General features: G+C 41.9%; 1 protein-coding gene across 1 annotated transcript; it reads right to left on the minus strand.

The window, feature by feature from the left end:
* Positions 1-440: 440 nt before the first annotated feature.
* LOC143923405 (serine protease 27-like) lies at positions 441-18,554 on the minus strand. Its single transcript, XM_077447063.1, has 5 exons — positions 18,400-18,554; positions 14,222-14,417; positions 10,652-10,923; positions 4,458-4,615; positions 441-1,430 (listed from the first exon to the last, which is right to left on the minus strand). The coding sequence occupies exons 1-5, from the start codon at positions 18,434-18,436 to the stop codon at positions 855-857; spliced, it is 1,239 nt and encodes a 412-aa protein (XP_077303189.1). The 5' UTR covers positions 18,437-18,554; the 3' UTR covers positions 441-854.
* Positions 18,555-19,675: the final 1,121 nt, after the last annotated feature.

Consider the following 19,675-nt stretch of genomic DNA (forward strand, 5'->3'; position numbering starts at 1 on the left):
TTGCTTACATGGACAGAGATTTCTGGCCAACAAATGAATGGGACTGGGTGTTGTCACTGGTTGCTAAGGACCCAGCGGGTACCACCTCCCACTGCTTCCTTAACAAGCATTAACAGAGGAAGCTGTCATATATAGTATTGGTAGAAAGAAAAAAATAATCAGTATCATTTTTTGACATTTGGGTTCCTGTCAAGCGAGCTAAAAGTTTGGCTTTAGGAAAAATGTACAATCAAACAAATTTCAGTCCGAACGTGTCTGGATCCAAGTGAGAGCTCATCTCTACGAGTAAATCAATTGTCTAGTGTTGTGATTAAAATGGTATTTCTATATACCTGACAAAGACCAGCTAGAGGTATAACTAACGCAATTACAATACTCACAAAACCCTTTACTTAAAACTGCAGTATTAAGGAGACAACAAGAAGAGAGATGAGTCAAGATTACAGTTCAGCAGTTGTCTGGTGTATTGTGGGAGGGGCTGCATTTTATATGCACCCTTATCAGCCAATCATTGCATAGAATATGGGTGTGGTTAATACAGAGGCGTACATTACACATCATCATTACATATCATTACTCATGTCATCTGCTTCTGAATCACAGTCATGGGATATGTGGCTCAGACATATTGTGACACAATTTCTTTTATTTAGACAGCACACAACAAAACTGCCTATGCAAGCTATATATTCTTATGTGCATGTCCACAGAGAAACTGCCTATGTCTGCAGATACAGAGTTTAAGCTAACTAGCAAAGTTACCCAAGTTAATCTTATATGAACTTACAAAGATGGAGTCACTCTGGTTCAGCCATATCACAACAGTCTAGTTCAGATGAGATGGCAGTATTTGGTTAGATTAATGTGAGCAGAAGAATAGTTGTGACCAGGACCATCCAGCGATGGTGTGAAAGGCTGGATGTGATGGAGCTTCCTTCAGATGTAGTTTTTTGTTCGGGAACATTGGTGTTTGTAGAGGCTGTGCTTTCCTCACTTGTTGGTCCAGGAACATTGGTGTTTGTAGAGGCTGTGCTTTCCTCACTTGTTGGTCCAGGAACATTGGTGTTTGTAGAGGCTGTGCTTTCCTCACTTGTTGGTCCAGGAACATTGGTGTTGGTAGAGGCAGTGCTTCCTTCATTTGTTGGACCAGGAACATTGGTGGTCGTGCAGGCAGTAATTCTTCCTTGTGTTGTGAAGCTGGTGTGCTCTGTTTTGATGAAGTTTCCTCCACATGGCATTGTTGGTGTAGAAATATTTGCTACATCCTTGAATGTTACGTCCAGGTAGGTGCTGATCCAGGTTTGGTAGGCTGTCACCAGTGTGTACACCCCGGGGAAGTTGGGGTATGCACAGCCTAATCCCCAGCTCACAATTCCAACCTGGTACCATACGCCCTGGACCTTACACACCAGAGGTCCTCCTGAGTCACCCTGTAAGATATTGATAATCATCAGCTGCACCAAAGTCTATCTGTTTAGAATAATTCAACAAAATGTTTAAAAGCTAAGCATGTAGAAAGGGAATCTATTAGAACCGGGGCAGAATTTGCAAGAGTTGTGCATGGCAACCAATCAGCTTCTATCATTTATTTTCTCGTCAAATGTGTTTATTATTTTTTTAAATATATCAAAGATTGACAAATTGAGTACATACAAGGACGGTGGCACAATATTCAAGCAGCGAAAATTTTTGATTTATGAACAGAATGAGTACATAACAATGTAAAAATGTAACGAGTATGGCAACGAATAAACCAATAGAGTATTACATCAAAAACATTCGAGAATTCCATCAGAAGGTAAAAAGTAGACATGTGCAATTCGTTTTGTTCCAAATTCGTTTTTTTTTTTTAACGAATTTTGACAAATTTGAATTAAGGAAAACCAGTTTAAAACATTTTTCCCAATATTTGTAAATTCGAAAATTCCTAAATTCAAAAATGTGGAAATCTGAAATAATATTTAACTAATAATAACTTAACTATTACTAACTATTAAATTATAGGTATTGGAATTTCCTTTCATATATGGCTGTTAGTGAACGCAACGAATACGAATTTATCCGAAGTTACGAATTATCCCGAAATAACGAATGCCGTATCTAAACAAATCGAATGTAATTAATTAATAATAATAATTAACAATAATAATAATAATAAAAATGTTTATTATTATTATTTATTATTATTATTATTATTATTAATTTGTTCCATTCCATTTGTTTAGATGCGGCATTCGTTTTTTCAGATATTTCGCCACTTCGGATAAGTTCGTATTTGTTACATTTACTAACAGCCACATTTGAAAGGAATATTCAATACCTATAATTTAATAGCTAGTTATTATTTCATACTTTCAAATTTTCGCGTCTTCTGATTTTCAGATTTCGAATTTCCAAATTTACGAATGTACAAATTTACGAATGTACGAATGTATGAATTAAGAATAGCTTGAACAAAAACGAATCTCCCAATCCAGGAGGCAAAGGTCCCATGTCTCTAGCAGCCGTGTTCAGAGATCAGCGTCTTAACTGACTCCTCCTCCGTTCCTAGCCCCTCCCCTACGCATATTCAACACAGGGCTTATCACATGTCTTCATCAGGGGGATACTATTGGACGGCTAGTAGTGCTAGAATTTATAATGGTCCGGCGGCCACTTTCCTGCAGTTCAAATCCGCTCTGATCAGCTCCATTTTGTTTCGGATAAACAGCGGAGACACAGTGTTATTAACACTTAAAGGGAGTCCTATTAGTCCTATTAACATGGTTCTCCCTTTAAGTGTTAATAACACTGTGTCTCCGCTGATTGGTACCAGTGGAAAAATGTCTCCCAAAAAATATATGAAAAATCTAATATCTTCCACAGTTTAAGCCGATATGTATTCTTCTACACATTTTTGGTAAAAAAAAAATCGCAATAAGAGTATATTGATTGCTTTGCGCAAAAGTCGTAGCGTCTACAAAATAGGGGATAGACTTATGGCATTTTTATTATTATTATTATTATTTTTTTACTAGTAATGGCGGTGATCTGCGATTTTTTTTTTGTGACTGCGACATTATGGAGGACACATCGGACACTTTTGACACTATTTTGGGACCATTGTCATTTATACAGCGATCAGAGCTACTGATTACTGTATAAATGACACTGGCATTTGTTTTGCACCTGCTGCATGGCGGGGGTCCCAATGCGCTTGGCCGGCGGGCGCGATCAGCGCCACCTACCCGCGATCATGTGCACGAGCACCAGAACTGGGATTTGTGTGTGTAAACACACAAATCCCTGTTCTGTGAGGGGAGAGGAGACATATTGTTTGTTCCTACTAAGTAGAAACAACGATATGTCTCCTCCCCCCCAGTCAGTCCTATCCCCATATATTTAGAAACACACACGAGGGAACACCACATTTTACCCCTTGATCTCCCCCTAGTGTTAACCCCTTTCCCCGCCAGTGACATTTATACGTAATCAGTGCATTTTTATAGCTCTAAACACTGTATAAATGTCAATGGTCCCAAAAAAATGTGTCAAAAGTGTCCAATCTGTCCGCCGCAAAAATAATAATAAAAAGTCTATATATCTATCCTCTATTTTGTAGATGCTATAACTTTTGCGCAAACCAATCAATATACGCTTATTACGTTTTTTTGGGTTTTTTTACCAAAAATATGTAGAAGAATGCATATCGGCCTAAACTGAAGAACAATCTTTTTTTATTTTTTTTTATTGTGGATCTTTATGATAGCAAAAAGTAAAAAATATATATATATTTTTTTTAAATATTTCACTCTTTTCTTGTTTATAGCGCAAAAAATAAAAAACAATCAATATACGCTTATTGCGATTTTTTTTTTTCGATCAAAATTATGTAGAAGAATACATATGGGCCTAAACTGAGAAATAATTTTTTTTTTATATATATATATATTTTTTGGGGATATTTATTATAGCAAAAAGTAAAAAATATTGCTTTTTTTTTTTTTTCAAAATTGTCGCTCCTTTTTTGTTTATAGCGCAAAAAAAAATAAAAACGCAGAGGAGATCAAGTACCACCAAAAGAAAGCTCTATTTGTGGGAAAAAAAGGACATCAATTTTGTTTGGGTACAGTGTCTCACCACCACGCAAATTGTCAGTTAAAGCGACGCAGTGCAAAATTGTAAAAAGTGCTCTGGTCAGGAAGGGGGTAAAATCTTCCGAGGCTGAAGCGGTTAATTGGCCAATGCATTCTGTTTTTATGAGCTTAACCTGCCAATACAGCCAAATTCTTGTGTGCCTGCTGAGGTTTACAAGAAGGTGGGTGTCAGGGAGTGTGCGGCCTCACAAAGGGGCAGGACAAGAGAAGAGGACCCAAATTACCAGTGGCTCCTGTGGGGGTAGTGTTACACGAATTAAAAAAATACAATTTCGGTCAGTTTTAAGTGAGTCATGCTGGAATGCTCTTGGTGTCACCCACCTGGCAGGAATCTTTTTGCCCATCCATGTAGCCGGCACAAATCTTTTCATCCTGGATGTTTTGATTAATTCCCCCATTGCAATACATTTCTTGACATGTAATGTGGTCTATTAGAGGAGTCATGACCTCCTGGAGGGTCCCATTTATAGGTGGACTCCCTGGTGATGAAACATAGAAAAAGAAGAAGATAATAAGAAAATCATTCTTAGCAAGGCAATACATAGCTAGATCACCTTTAATGCTGAAATCTAGGAAAATTTGTCGTAAGAACCAGCAAGGCTGGTTTGTTGTAATTGGAATTGGTAGTTATAGGGATCGTTTGAACATGATCACTTGACAACCCATACTTTAGATGTCAAGTTGTGTGGGTGGGAGACGCAGCTGACCTCACATCATCTACAGCCAGGCAAGGGCATGTGTCACAAAGGCACCAACCTGCTGGCCACCCTTCCCCTGGCAAAAAGGTGCCTTGCACGTGTCCTCAGTCTGGTTGTACAGTGGTTCATCATGAAGTACCATGGCTTCCAAGAGGTCCTTCTTCAGTCCAGGACTTGTAGACACTTTAGACAGCCATACCTGGCCACAGCTTACCTGGCAGAAATGATTCACCAACGTGAGTGGTCTGCCAACCACCTCACCTGTGACACCCGCTTGCACTGGGTCTCAAAATTGTCCGTATTAACAGCAGTGTTCCTTCAATGAGGACTTGTGCAAATTTGCTACAAGGACCGGGTCAGGGACCTGGGTTAATTCTCAGAAGAGAGAAACCCATGGACTTTTGGCTGTCCAAGTTTGCACAGTATACACTAATGCTTTTGGCTTGCTATGCAGCCAGTGGGCCGTCTGAGAGGGACTGTAGCAGTGGCGGTGCGTCCATAGAGGGCGCAGGAGCGCCGCCCCCTCTCTCCTGCACCCCTCAATCTTCAATAGATAGATTCATGCATATATATTGTTGCCGTTGCCTCCCCCTATTCAGGTGTCAGGCCCCTTGTCGGGCACCGGGCATCTGAATTACAGCGGCGGGGGTGTTTTTGGAAGTGCCTGATCAGAGCTGTCGGCTCTAATAGGCTTTCAAATTGGTAAACCGTATACAACAGTAACTTGATACGGCACCGCAAAGTCGATGTCGCATCGATTGGGACAGTGCCATTGCCGGCAGGGCTGGTGCAAGGATATTTGACACCCTAGGCTAAACCACATTTTTCCGCTGCCTCCCACCCCGCTCTGGCTCTGCCTCTGACTCACTGATGGACACTGATAAGTGGCACTGAAGGGAACTGAGAGGTGGCACTGATAGGCGGCCCTGATGGGCACTGATAGGCAGCACTGAAGGGCATTGAGAGGTGGCTCTGATAGGCGGCGCTGATGGGCATTAATAGTTGGCACTGATAGGCACTGGTAGGTGGCACTGATAAGTGGCACTGATAAGTGACACTGGTGATGATGCACTGATGGGCATTGATTGTCAGCACTGATAGGCACTGATAGGTAGCACTGGTGGTCACTGATTAGCAGTACTGATGGGCACTGATAGGTGGCTCTGATAGGCTGTGCTGATGGGCATTAATAGTTGGCACTGATAGGCACTGCTAGGTGGCACCATTGGGCACTGATTAGCATCACTTATGGGCACTGATAGGTGACACTTTAAAGGTAAGTCTTAGTAAAGTGGTTATTTTGGATGGTTTGTGCCTCCAATAAAACATGTGGTGACAGCTGTTTTGGTGTGTATTGTGTTAACAGCATAGTTGGCTGACTCTAGTATTATTTTTTGTCTGCTGGCACTTAGATTGTAGTCCTGCGAGCTGGAAAATATCTGTGTGGGGTGAGGCTAATATTGTCTTCTTTTTTTTTTTTTTTATGTAGCTGAGTATTTCTTGTTACTACCATAACCTACCACCAAAGAACAACCCAAAAGAAATTGTCCTGTTTCTGATGATCGCAATAATACCACATACTGTATGTGTATGTTATTTGATGTTTGTTCCCGCAGTACAGCCCAGCAGCAATTAGTGCACGTTTTTTCTTTTTGCTTTTTTTTCCTGTCCTACCTAAAACTCCCTGACACTGATTGACATTGAGGCTAATTAAAAAAAAAAAATCCTGCCCAAAATATACTGACCCTGACCTTTGGCCCTTTCTTGACCCAAACACTAACCTTGGCACTGACCTAGATCAAACATTGATGTAGGTATTTTTTTCTTTATTCTTTCTTTTATTTTTTATTATTTATTTATACTTTTTTTTTACAAACACTTTTTTTTTTTTTTCTGCAAGGAAAGAGAAAGATACAATGTATTTTTCCTCTCCATTCACATAATGAAAGAAAAATAAAAAAAAACACAAGGGTGGGCTTCACAGTGACCAATGAGAGGCTTTCACAGCGATCAGGTGACCTGCAATCGGGAGATCCAGGTCCTGATATTTAGTACAGGACCCGGGGTTCTCGATGAGCCCCCGGTCTCTGTACTGGGAGTGTGCTGTGCGGCGTGCTCCTAGCACAAGTGGAGATAAGTATATATATATATATATATATATATATATATATATATATATATATATATATATATATATATATATATATATATATATATATATATATATATATATATATATATATATATATATATATATATATATATATACTGTATATGTGCCCCCATGGAAAAAGAGCCCAGTGCAGTGGGGCCACACATACAGTATGTGTTAAGTCAGCATGAAGGAGTTAAAATAATCTTCAAAGCATTTAATTTAACCACTTGCCGACCAGTCGATGTCTGCCGGCCACCCGCAATCACGGGCACGAGAGCCAGAATGAGGATGTGTGTATGTAAACACACAGATGCCGTTCTGACAGTGGTGGAGAGACAGATTTGCTGTTCCTTGTAAGTTAGGAATAGTGATCGGTCTCCTCCTCCAGTCAGTACCATCCCCCACAGTTAGAACACAGTGAGGGAACACAGTTAACTCCTTGATCGCCCCCTAGTGTCCACCCCTTCCCTGCCAGTGACATTTACACTGTAATCTGTGCATTTTTATAGCACTGATCACTGTATCAATGTCACTGATCCCAAAAAAGTGTCAAAAGTTTCTGATCTGTCCGCCGCAATGTCACGCTACCGCTAAAAATTGCTATTACTAGTACAAAAAAGGCATAAATCTATCACCTATTTTGTAGACGCTATAACTTTTGCGTAAACCAATCAATATACACTAATTGTGATTTATTTTAACCACTTCAGCCCCGGAAGAATTTACCCCCTTCCTAACCAGAGCACTTTTTGTGATGCGGCACTGCGTCGCTTTAACTGACAATTGCGCAAATGTTTGAAGCTGTACCCAAACAAAATTGATATATTTTTTTCCCCACAAATAGAGCTTTCTTTTGGTGGTATTTGATCACCTCTGCAGTTTTTATTTTTTGTGCTATAAACAAAAAAATGAGCGACCATTTTGAAAAAAAAATGCATTATTTTTTACATTTTGCTATAATAAATACCCTCCAAAAATATATAAATAAACTATTTTAGACTGATCACAGTAAGCGTTTATTGATTGGTTTGCGCAAAAGTTATAGCGTTTACAAAATAGGGGATAGTTTTATGGCATTTTTATTAATATATATATATTTTTTTTTACTAGTAATGGCAGCAATTGTTATTATTAGTGTGACATTATGGCGGACAGAGCGGACATTTTTTGACACATTTTTGGGACCATTGTCATTTATACAGCAATCACTGCTATACAAATGCACTGATTCCTGTGTAAATGACACTGGCAGTGAAGGGGTTAACCACTAGGGGGCAGTGCATGAGGTTAAGTGTGCCCTGGGGAGTGTTTCTAACTGTGGGGGGGGCGTGGATACATGTGGCATGTCACTGATCTCTGCTCCCGATCATAGGGAGCAGAGATTAGTGACAGCGTCACTAAGCAGAACGGAGAGATGCTTGTTTACATTAGCATCTCCCCGTTCTTCCTCCCCGTGAGACGATCGTGGGTATCCCCACGGACATCGAGTCCACAGGACCCGCGACCCAACTACCGGAGCTTCCGCAGGCGCCTCTTAAAGGGCAACTTACAGTTACGTTCGTTTGCCTGTACGAGCCCTTCTGCCGACGTATAGCGGCGTGAGATGGTTGGCAAGCGGTTAAGGCTTCATTCTCATGAAGCGGATCCGCTGCCTCGGTAGTCCGCCTCTGTCTGCCAGCTCAGTGGGAGATCTCCGTTGATCTCCGCTGAGCCGGCGGATGACAGGTCCCTCTCTCTGCTCAGTGAGCAGGGAGGGGCTTGTCGAGCGTTGCTAGTTACTATGGAGAGATCGGATCAAAACGGATAGCATGTCTGTTTTTATCAGATCTCACCTGATCCAATCCGGATGCGAACATAGGGGCATTCGTCTGATTTTAGCGGATCGGACCGGGTCGGATGTCAGCGGACATAGCACCCCTGACATCCGTCGATCCATAGACTAGCATGGAGCGCGCGTTCAGGTCCGTCGTCAAAATTGACAGGTGGACCTGAATGGTCCGACAGTGTGAAAGGGGCCTTACCAAAAATATGTAGAAGAATACATGTTGTCCTAAACTGTCGTTTTTTTTACTTTTTTTTTGGGGGGGGGTGTTTATTCCAAGAAAAAAAAATGTTTATTTTAAAAATGTTCGCTTTTTTTTGTTTATAGCGCAAAAAATAAAAACCGCAGAGGTGATCAAATACCACCAAAAGAAATCTCTATTTGTCGGAAAGAAAAGGACGTCAATTTTGTTTGGGTACAATGTCGCACGACCACGCAATTGCCAGTTAAAGCGACGCAGTGCCGAATCGCAAAAAATGGGCTGGTCCGGTCCTTAAAGTGGCTGTATAGTCAATTTTGAGACTTTTACCTACAGGAAAGCCTATAATAAGGCCTATAATAAGGCTTACCTGTAGGTAAAAAAAAATATATCTCCTAAACCTGTATGGTTTAGGAGATATTCCCCGCATGTGCACAGGGGATTCTCGGCTGAAAGTCTGGCAGACACCGGACCCTGCCGGGAAGAAAATAATAATATGACAATATCGCGGCTCCGGCCACTCCCAGCGCCGGAGCCGCGATACCCGGAAGACACGCTGAGGGAACATGTCAGCTCCCTCGGTGTGGATCGGGACAGATATCGGGGCCTCGTTCTAAGGTAAGTATTTCATAATGAGCTAGTATGCAGTGCAAACTAGCTCATTATGCCTTTTCCTTTGCAGGTGAGTAAAAAAAAATAAAAAATTCAGCGGGTATACAACCGCTTTAAGTGGTTAAAGGATTGCCCTTGAAGTTTCATTAAAAGAGCCCTCTGTACCCTGCTGTAGGGTATTTTTCAGGCTTCTTTTGCCTTGTTATATGTCCCCCATGGCAGTGTCCACCTACCCAGGGCCGTTTTTAAGGCAGGGCAAAAGGGCCAGCTGCCCTGGGCCCTGTCATTGTTGTGGGGCCCAAAGCAGCTGCTTCATACTTGCCAACTATCCCGGTTTAAATTCCCTCGTCCCTTGAGGTTTTAGTCCTGTGCTGTGTCCCAGGTGACTCACCTGGAGACCCTGTGTTTACATGTAAATTACCGGAATTCATATGTAAATAGAGGGGGCTGGTGGCATTGATATGTATTTCATGCCCCCCTAAGGTCATATCCACAGTAATCTCTAGCAACCAATCAACAAGCAGAAATCATGTGCTGTAACTTCTAGCAACTAACCAGTGAGCTGTAATGTGTTCTGTAACCTCTAGCAACCAGTCAGTGAGCGGTAATGATACACTGAAACCTCTGGCAACAAATCGCAATAGCTGCCTGATCTGATTCAGTAAACTGATTTTGAGTCTAGCTGCTATTTATTGTATGTCTCAGAGCAGGTGGAGAGCGAGACTGCATGGGGAGGGGGCCCCCCAAAAAAAGTTTTGCCCAGGGTCCAATCAATATTAAAGACGGCCCTGCACCTACCCCCCCATGCCTTTTTTTGACAATAGCTTGCCTAGTAGCCTTGAAAATGGCTAATAGGCAATTGGATCCAATGGGATTTGCTGTTAGGTTCCATTTTTTATGAATTTCACTTATTTTGGGCAGATTCACCCATCCCTAACTGCTGTGACGTATTGAATGCAAGTGACAGGTCTGGATCCTTGGTGTGGACAATGAGTGAAATCACTTGTATTTATCATTTCATGGACTCACCTTGATAAGATGTTGTGCCCCAGCCGGTCACCCAGCACTCCATACTACATGGGAAGGTGGTGTTGGAAGATGGCAGACAGATTGGCATGATGTACTTAGTGTAGTTGACAGGTGAGGCCAGCTGTGCCAGGGCGATGTCTCCGATGTCTCCATTGTTTAAATAATTAGCATTCATGATAATCGTCCTTACATTGGCAATAATTGCATGAGGGCCAATCACACCCAGCTGGTGCAGACCCAAATACACTTTATAATTCGATGAGCGGATAGGACTGTAGAAAAACAAAAAACAATAAAAAAAAAAAAGTATAACCAAGGAACCATTTGCTGCAGTGCAGTGCGATATCATCACGATCAATGAAAGATTCTATTGAATGAGACAACCTATTCATAATTTGTTTTTATAAATGGCCTGTATGTACACAAGGCCACTGTTATGAGTATACTGTACATAGGGACGTCAGTCATTATAACTCATAGTAATCTCTTTTGATACCTTGGAATGCAATTGTATGTAATGATTATGAACTATTAGCCCTTGTACCCACGGTCGGACATTCCGACAACCAAATCCGTCGGATTTTGTCCGAAACTGGTGTTGCATACACACGGTTGGACAAAGTTGTGGGAAAATCCGATCGTTCAGAACGTGGTGACGTTATTTAGTTACGACGGGACTACGTTCAGCCAATAGCTTTGGTCTAGGAATTTGATCTGAGCATGCGTGGCACTTTGTCCGATCGGAATTCTCTACACACAATCGGACAAAGTCCCATTGGATCATGTTGTTGGAAAATTTTATAGCCCAGCCCTAAAACTTTGTCGGTCAGATATTCCGACGGAAACAGTTCGATGGAGCCCACACACGGTCGGATTATCCGACAACACGGTCCGATTGGACATTTCCGTCTGAATGTCCGACCGTGTGTACAAGGGCTTAAAGAGTTTTGGACTCTCATTTTTATTTATTTTTTGGTAGTCCTGTTGTGTTTTTATACTGCAGACTATATTTTGGTGTGGTTATATTGGGTTGAGAGTGCCTCCCTCCAAACAGGACAATTTCAAGTGAACATGTCAGGAAAGCCAGGTACATGACCGTGCTCAAGGATCTTCACATAAAACAGCCCGTAGATTGGTGCACAGGATCAGGGACGTGTGTGCATTCATGTTTGTGCACTGAGGCACATGTGAGTGTCCATTAGTGAGCACATTAGCATTGACATTGGTGCCCAGTGGCCTATCTAAAGCACTTTAAAGTGGTTGTCAGACCCTGCGACCTGTGACCACAACCTGCTTGCTTCTGTACTTGACCCACCTTTCCTTCTGACTTCACTTGACCTTCATCCCTCGATTACCTGACCTCTGACCTGCTATCTAACTTTGCATCTCACTTATCATTTAGGTTCCGTTGATGCTCTTGTCTCCGGAATCTACATCTTCACGCTTAATTGTTGCCAAATTCTACTGGCCTGACCACGATTCTGACTTCTGTATTCACAAGTTCCTGTAACGACATCGGGCATGCTGCATGATCCAGATCTACTTCTGGCCAAGACTTTCCAAAAGTGCCCATGCCACTCCTGTCCTACCCTGTCATACCCTGGGGACAGGGCAGGAAGTGTAAGGGAGACTCCTCTCATCAACTCAGGCTCCACCATGTACAGAACTGGACGGGGGCCACGTCACAACCAACCTGCAATCAAATGATTGTGGCATGGTGGTGTGAGCTTTCAGGGGGTTAAAACAGGTGGTGGGGAGGCAGCATAATGCTGGATGAAGGCCAGGTGTAAGAATTGATAAAACGCATGATTACCGCATCAGTACTTAAAGTGGTTGTAAAGGCACAAGGTTTTTCCCCTTCAAGCTTTCTATGCATGAAGGTAATAAATCTTCTGTGTGCAGCAGCCCCAGCCCTCCCTAATACTTATGTGAGCCCCCTCTCCGGATCCTGTGATGTCCACGAGAGCCTTGTCTCTCCGGGGATGCACGCTCCTGATTGGCTTTTGGCAGCAGCGGGAGACAATCACGGCCAGTGAGCCAATCAGGAGACAGAGGGGGCTGGCCTGGCTGAGGCTCCACGTGTGAATAGAGCACATTCACAATAGACACACAGAGCCGCAAGTCGGGAGCACGCCTGCTTGGGTGCAACCACAGCAAGCTCTGGCAGGAGAGAGGAGCCAGGCTGCTCTGTGCAACACCATTACACAGAGCAGGTAAGTGTAACATGTTTGTTATTTACAAAAAACAAACAAACAACAAAACAAGACTTTACTATCACTTTAATGCATGCAGAACTACGCTGACATAAATGAGCCGTGGCTCAGGCTAAAGGTTCAACATCGCAGAGACTTCCAGTCTACATAATGTGACCTTGGTCCATTTATAATGGTGCTAGGACCCCTTCCTGCCGTCCTGTAGACCTGAACCCTGCTTAGTTCCAGGCAGGGAAAAAAGTTCAAAGTACCCTTCATGATGTTCCAAGTGTGCTCCTGGTTTGTAATATCCAAGTGGTGAACTGTGGGTTTAGGGCAGGCGTAGGGAACGTATGGCTCTCAAGCCAGATGTGGCTCTTTTGATGGCTGCATCTGGCTCTCACCTCTCAATCCGCGGATTGCGTGGTGTGCCAATCCGTGGTTTGAGCCCATAGGAAAGGCCGCAGCTTCGGCCTAGCTCCGGAGCTGCGGCCATCTTGGTACACTCGGCAGCGGCCTAGGTGAGTGGCGCGCTGACGTCATCATCACCCACCTCAACTGCTCGTGGATCTGCCTGCCTGTGTAGTGGTAAGCAAGCAGACAATCGTAAGGGAGATGGGGATATTACGGTGGGGGAGACGACTTGGATATTACTTATAATTGAAATTAGTCGATTAAAAAAAAAAATATTTGTTTTAAACATATTGTATGGCTCTCGCGGAATTACATTTTAAAATATGTGGCGTTCTCTCAGCCAAAAAGGTTCCCTACCCCTGGTTTACGGTATTGTATAGGCTACTCTTCATCTTCATCTTCATCTATCTAACATATGAATCCAACAGCTGAACGAGGAGCTCGATAATACCATTAATACTGGGATTTTTGGGGGTGGCGTAAACCAATCAATGATCAATATTGACCTCCATATTGTGCCACGTCCTTAAAGGTATATAGAAACCAACATTTCCTTGGGAACAGGACTTTTAAGGCATGATATACAATTGTAGTAGAGTAGATAAAAATACTTTTATTGAACTTTTGAACTTTTATTGAACATACATAATTAAAAACATAGAAATGGATCATCTTATTGGTGGCATCTCGTCATTCACTCGTTTGTGTATTCACAGTCAATTTTGTCAGATACATTCCATGGCTATGTTTTTAATTATATATGTTCAATAAAAGTATTTTTATCTACTACAAATGTATATCGTGGCTTTAAAGTCCTGTTCCCAGGGGAATGTCCGTTTCTATAGACAATGATAAACTGAATACTTTACAAAGATAAACACTATAAGTAAACTTTTATTCAAAAAATGAAATTATTGGAGCTTGTTGGAAGATTTGGTATATAAATGTAATATGTCATACTCACTATATAAAGCAATGTTTTGCGGTCAGAACCCACTCTGGTGAGATCAGGGAGCCCCCACATCTATGGGATCCTAAATATTGAAGGCTGACCTGCCAGGGCCACACCCCGACCAACGCATCCATACCACCAACTATCCGACTGGGCACCACGGGAGAACCGCACACTGAAAAATCTGGAAAGCCAAAAGCCTTGTGGACTGATAAGCAAGGAAAAAAAATGTATTTGAATTTATTTAGCTTTAACAACAATATATATATATATATATATATATATATATATATACAGTATATATATATATATATATATATATATATATATATATATATATATATATACATGATACATAATATACAAAAAGAAAGCAAACCATATTTATTAGTATGTTAGCCTACAGAAGCTAAAAACTGCCATTTTTGTTTCTGGCACAAGAGATTTTGATGGCACCCCTCTACCACATACTATATCTCCAACACTAACAGCTTTCACCACTTGTAATGTTTTAATGTGTCTGTATGTTTATACAATAATTTCTGAATTATATATACAGATTATACAGATATAAACACTATATTTCCAAAAGTATTGGGATGCCTTGAGGCTCGGTTCACACTTAAACCAGCTGCAGATTGCACAGGAACGCTGTGCGTCTCTGTTCTCCGTTTCAGGCAGGGACGGTGCTACCACTAGGCAAACTAGGCAACCGCCTAGGGCACACTGCTGCCTAGGGGCACCCGGCCACTGGTTTCCCTCCGCGTCTGCTTGCTCTGCAGGCTGCAGCATGTAACTAACTCTCAGGCAGCTGCTCTATCCAACTGGTAGTGTAATTAGAGGCGCAGTGCAGCACTGGAGCCAGCGCTAGAGGAAGCCAAGCCAATGCTTCCTGTAAAGCGCCACCTCCTGTCATATGGGCAGGGCAAAGGGGGTGGAGTCAGGGGTGGAGCCAATGGGGGCGACAAAATGAGGTTTCGCCTAGGGTGTCAAAAATCCTTGCACCAGTCCTGGTTTCAGGGACAAATCTTTGCCTGATTTTGGCCCTGAAACGGACGCAGCGTTTCTGTGCAGTGCACTCCGCAGCCCCCTCCCGAGATATGTGAACCGGCTCCATAGAGAGCCGGTCACATTCTCCTGTCATGCAAATTGGATGCGGGAAAAACCCTCATCCAATTCACATAGTTGTAAAACCAGCCTTACACGCACATGAACTTTAATGGCATCCCAGTCTTATGCCCCATACACACTATTAGTTTTTCTGCTGAGTTTTTCCTTCAGATTTACCAAAACCATATAATATGAGGTCAAACCTTAGGAGTTTCAATCTGTATGCAATCAGACAGGTCCTTCTACTACATGGTTTTGGTAAATCTGAAGGAAAAACTCATCAGAAAAACTGATAGTGTGTATGGGGCTTTAGTCTGTTATGCTGCGTACACATGATCAAATTGTCCGGCCTACTTAGTCCGATGAAACGCATTTCAGCGGACAATTCGATTGTGTGTGGGCTTCAGCGGACTTTTCCAGCGTAAAGTCTGGCGGACTAGGGTTTAAGCTGACAATACGTTCGTCAGTATGCTAGTCCGGCGGACTAAGAATGAAGCATGCTCAGAAGCAAGTACGAAAAAGGAAGCTATTGGCTACTGGCTATAGAACTTCCTTTTTCTAGTCCCGTCGTACGTGCTGTACGTCATCACGCTAGCAAACGCCGGACTTTCCGTGTGTCCGTGTGTGGCCAAGTCCATTCGGTAGAAAAGTCCGCCGGACTATCCGCCGGATTGTTTGCCGGACTAAGTACGCCGGACAATTCGCTTGTGTGTATGCGGCATAAGGGTTCAATATTGAGTTGGCCCCACCCTTTGCAGCTATAACAGCTTCAACTCTTCTGGAGTTTTGTGTTTTGTGTACAGTAGATAAGAATGCTTAACCACTTTCAGCCCCGGACCATTTTGCTGGCTTAAGACCAGACCACTTTTTGTGATACGGCACTGCGTCATTTTAACTGACAATTGCGCGGTCGTGCGACGTGGCTCCCAAACAAAATTGACGTCCTTTTTTTCCCACAATTAGAGCTTTCTTTTGGTGGTATTTGATCACCTTAGCGGTTTTTATTTTTTGCGCTATAAACAAAAATAGAGCGACAATTTTGAAAAAAATGTAATATGTTTTACTTTTTGCTATAATAAATATCCCCAAAAAATATATATAAATTTTTTTTTTTCCTCAGTTTAGGCCGATACGTATTCTTCTACATATTTTTGGTAAAAAAAAATTGCATTTAGCGATTATTGATTGATTTGCGCAAAAGTTATAGCGTTTACAAAATAGGGGATAGTTTTATAGCATTTTTATTAATTTTTTTTTTTTTTTTACTAGTAATGGTGGCGATCAGCGATTTTTATTGTGACTGCGACATTATGGCGGACACATTGGACATTTTTGACAAATTTTTGGGACCATTGTCATTTATACAGCAATCAGTGCTATTTAAATGCACTAATTCCTGTGTAAATGACACTGGCAGTGAAAGAGTTAACCACTAGGGAGCGAGGAGGGGTTATGTGTGACGTTATGTGTTTTTTTTTTATTGTAGGGGGGCGTGGCCTGGCATGTGACATCGCTGATCGCCTTTCCCTAAAACAGGGAACAGACGATCGGTGACAGCCACAGTAGGAAGCACGGGGAGAGGTTTGTTTACACAGACCTCTCCTCGTTCTTCAGCTCTGTGACCCGATCGCGGGACACCAGCGGCAATCGCGTCCTCTGGTCCCGTGGCCACGGTCACGGAGCTCAGGACCGGGTCGGGAGCGTGCCGCTGGCTGGGCACTTAAAGAGCAACGTACTGGTACGTGCTTGTGCCCAGCCGTGCCATTCTGCCGATGTATATGTGCAGTATGTGGTCCTTAAGCAGATAATGGGATAATAATGAAGCTGCTTTGCTGGTGATACTGATGGAATTATCCCAAACTAATTAAGCTTTCATTTTCAAGTGATATCAAGAATAATAATAATAATAATAATAATAATAATAGCGCTAAATGAAAAATGCAAAAAGAAAAGCACAAATCAACACTCACCAAACTTCTACTAACACGAAATTAGCAGAAGGAGCCCAAAGGGTGGCGCTAAATAGCTGAAAAAACACGTAGTACGTCTAGTACATCACTACGAATGTAATTGTTGGTCAACTTTTGTGTGACCGTGTGTATGCAAGAGAGGTTGGAGCCAACAGCCTTCGAACAAAATTCCACGGTTTTGTTGTCGGAAAGTCCCATCCTGCGTACGGGGCATTATAACCAATTCTACGGACTCTGAGGCTATATAGTTACATATTTACTAAGGCTTGCAAAAGACAGATGCAAATCATTTTTAACCTCTAATCTCACTAGTTTTAGTCCACAAGAAGCCAACACCATCTTTCTGCCTTGTTGTAACCTTGCCAGACAGAAAGAAAGAAACTTAACTCCCAAGGACAGTCCATTCCGTTTCATCAATAAAGATATTACTCTCCTCTCCTTTATTAATTATGCTGAAATTATTTTAATAATTGTCTTGGAAAAAAAAAAATGAAAGCTTATCCTATCTTTGCTCTGCTAAGATTTTATATCCCTTTAATTTAGTTGCCAATCCCTTTACCTCTTGTAGACATTTTACACTGGAATGTCTAAAACTATACCCCGCACGCTGGGATAGGATGTAAATATGTATTTCTCTTCTTAGAAAGGTTTAGTCCAAGAAATCCAGAAAAAAAATATTTAAATGCTCTATACAAACTCCTTACTAATAAAGCTTTCCTCTTTTTGTATTATTGCATTTCCCCATGAAGGCCTTGAGGGTGTTATAATTAGGAACAAGCAAAATTAAGAGAGTTTGTTGCCCCAAAAAATTGTGGTCGTACTTGTGCCAAAAACAGTATGTAGACACATGAAAAAAAAAAGGGAAAAAACAAAACAAAAAAAGAACAATAAAATAATTGAAACTACTTTAAATGGGCACCAAAAGATGCAGTGATAAATAAGAGAGTAGATTTACTTACTAGGTTTTTAGCCAATTTTGTCTACGCAGCTCAATGGGCAAAATTTAGCCACAACTACATTTTACTGAGTGCAAAATGAGATTTTTTTTTTTTGTTTGTCAGCCTCACGTGAGACTTTAGATCTGTAGATATTTTTCAGTGAGCTACTTACCTGTGGTGATAAGGATGAGTACAGCAAGCACTCCCATTTTGGAACAGTGGAAGATATTGAGCAGTCTCTTTCTCTCTCTCTCTGTTCTGAGAAGAACACAATTATATCTTCACAAATGTAATCATTCTTTTTTGTTTTGAATTGTTTAACAAAGGCAGAACACATGCCATATATGACATTCCAATCCCTCTCCCCTCTCTTTTTTTTTTTTATTTGATAATTTATAGTTTCTGCGCCGGTTATGAGTGGATAGTCAAAATTAGACATGGGTAGGGTTAGGAGAGGATGAAGCCGATGGTGCAAAGTACAACTTCGAAGAAAAGCCACTAGCAGCAGTTCTCTTTATGTTTTTATAGGTTCCTTAATCTTTTTTTTTTTTGCTTATTAAAGTTTTTTAATAGTTTTACAAGAACAGAAGAATGTGCCATATATACATTATTCTATTCCTTTTTTTTTTATTTTTAATGTAGCGCTGGCTCTTGAAGAGCATGCGCTATTTTTTTTTCTCAAGTAAAGGTTACACCTGAACTGCAGTTTGGTTTGGGTAAAATTGTTTAAATTTGGACCTCGGCATCAGTCTGACTGGACTATGGGATGTTCAGCCTGGCCACAGGGGGCACTGTCCCTTCTGGCAGGCATGGAACTACAGTCTAGTTGGGTGCTTTAAGTTTTACTCTCTCTTGGAGCCCGCCCAGTAGGAGTGGCGCTCTTGCTGTACTTAAGATGCGCATGTCACGTGATTCGGGGTTCCCGTCCAGAAGGATGTGCTGACTTCATGGTCCTGGTCCTCCTGACCAGCCCCCAGGAAGGCTATGGCCTGGGGTGTGGATCCACCTGACTTGTTGTCTCGGGGCTGGCTAGCCCGAGGCAAGGAAACTAAAGGAGTATTCTGAGGTGGTTGGGTGCTGTCTCCGGTTTGGGAGAGACCCAGTAGCTTCATTGCATTCCAGGGGAGGACTTTTCAGAAGAAGACCACGTACGTGTTGGTTTCTTAGCACGGGCCTGGAAGGGCTGAAGTACCAAATTGATTCCGGTCTTGTGGATATCGCCAAGCTGGCTGAAAGATCCAAGTATCACACGAGTGTTCTACAAGATTAGTTTCCTATGTGTTCTACAACAAGGTCTGTGGCAGAGACTTGTTCCTGAGTAAAACACCTTGTTGGCTGCTAGACCTTGTGAGAGAGGGACTGTCCAACCTGAGCGAACATCCAGTCGTGAATGTCTATTCTCTGGATGCAGTCAAAGTAAGCAAGTTCTTCATTTTTTTTTTTTACTT

The sequence above is a fragment of the Lithobates pipiens genome, unplaced genomic scaffold (assembly GCF_037356315.1).
Source record: "Lithobates pipiens isolate NorthernLeopardFrog02 unplaced genomic scaffold, aLitPip1_a1.2 Scaffold_22, whole genome shotgun sequence".
Lineage (NCBI taxonomy): Eukaryota > Metazoa > Chordata > Amphibia > Anura > Ranidae > Lithobates > Lithobates pipiens.

Excerpts from the sequence above, each read along its gene's own strand:
- LOC143923405 (XM_077447063.1), bottom strand. The coding sequence starts at position 18,436 with ATGGGAGTGCTTGCTGTACTCATCCTTATCACCACAG. Across the intron at positions 14,418-18,399 it reads ACTCATCCTTATCACCACAG|TCCACAAGGCTTTTGGCTTT; the intron begins GTAAGTAGCTCA and ends CTTGCTTATCAG. Across the intron at positions 1,431-4,457 it reads GGCAAAAAGATTCCTGCCAG|GGTGACTCAGGAGGACCTCT; the intron begins GTGGGTGACACC and ends AATATCTTACAG.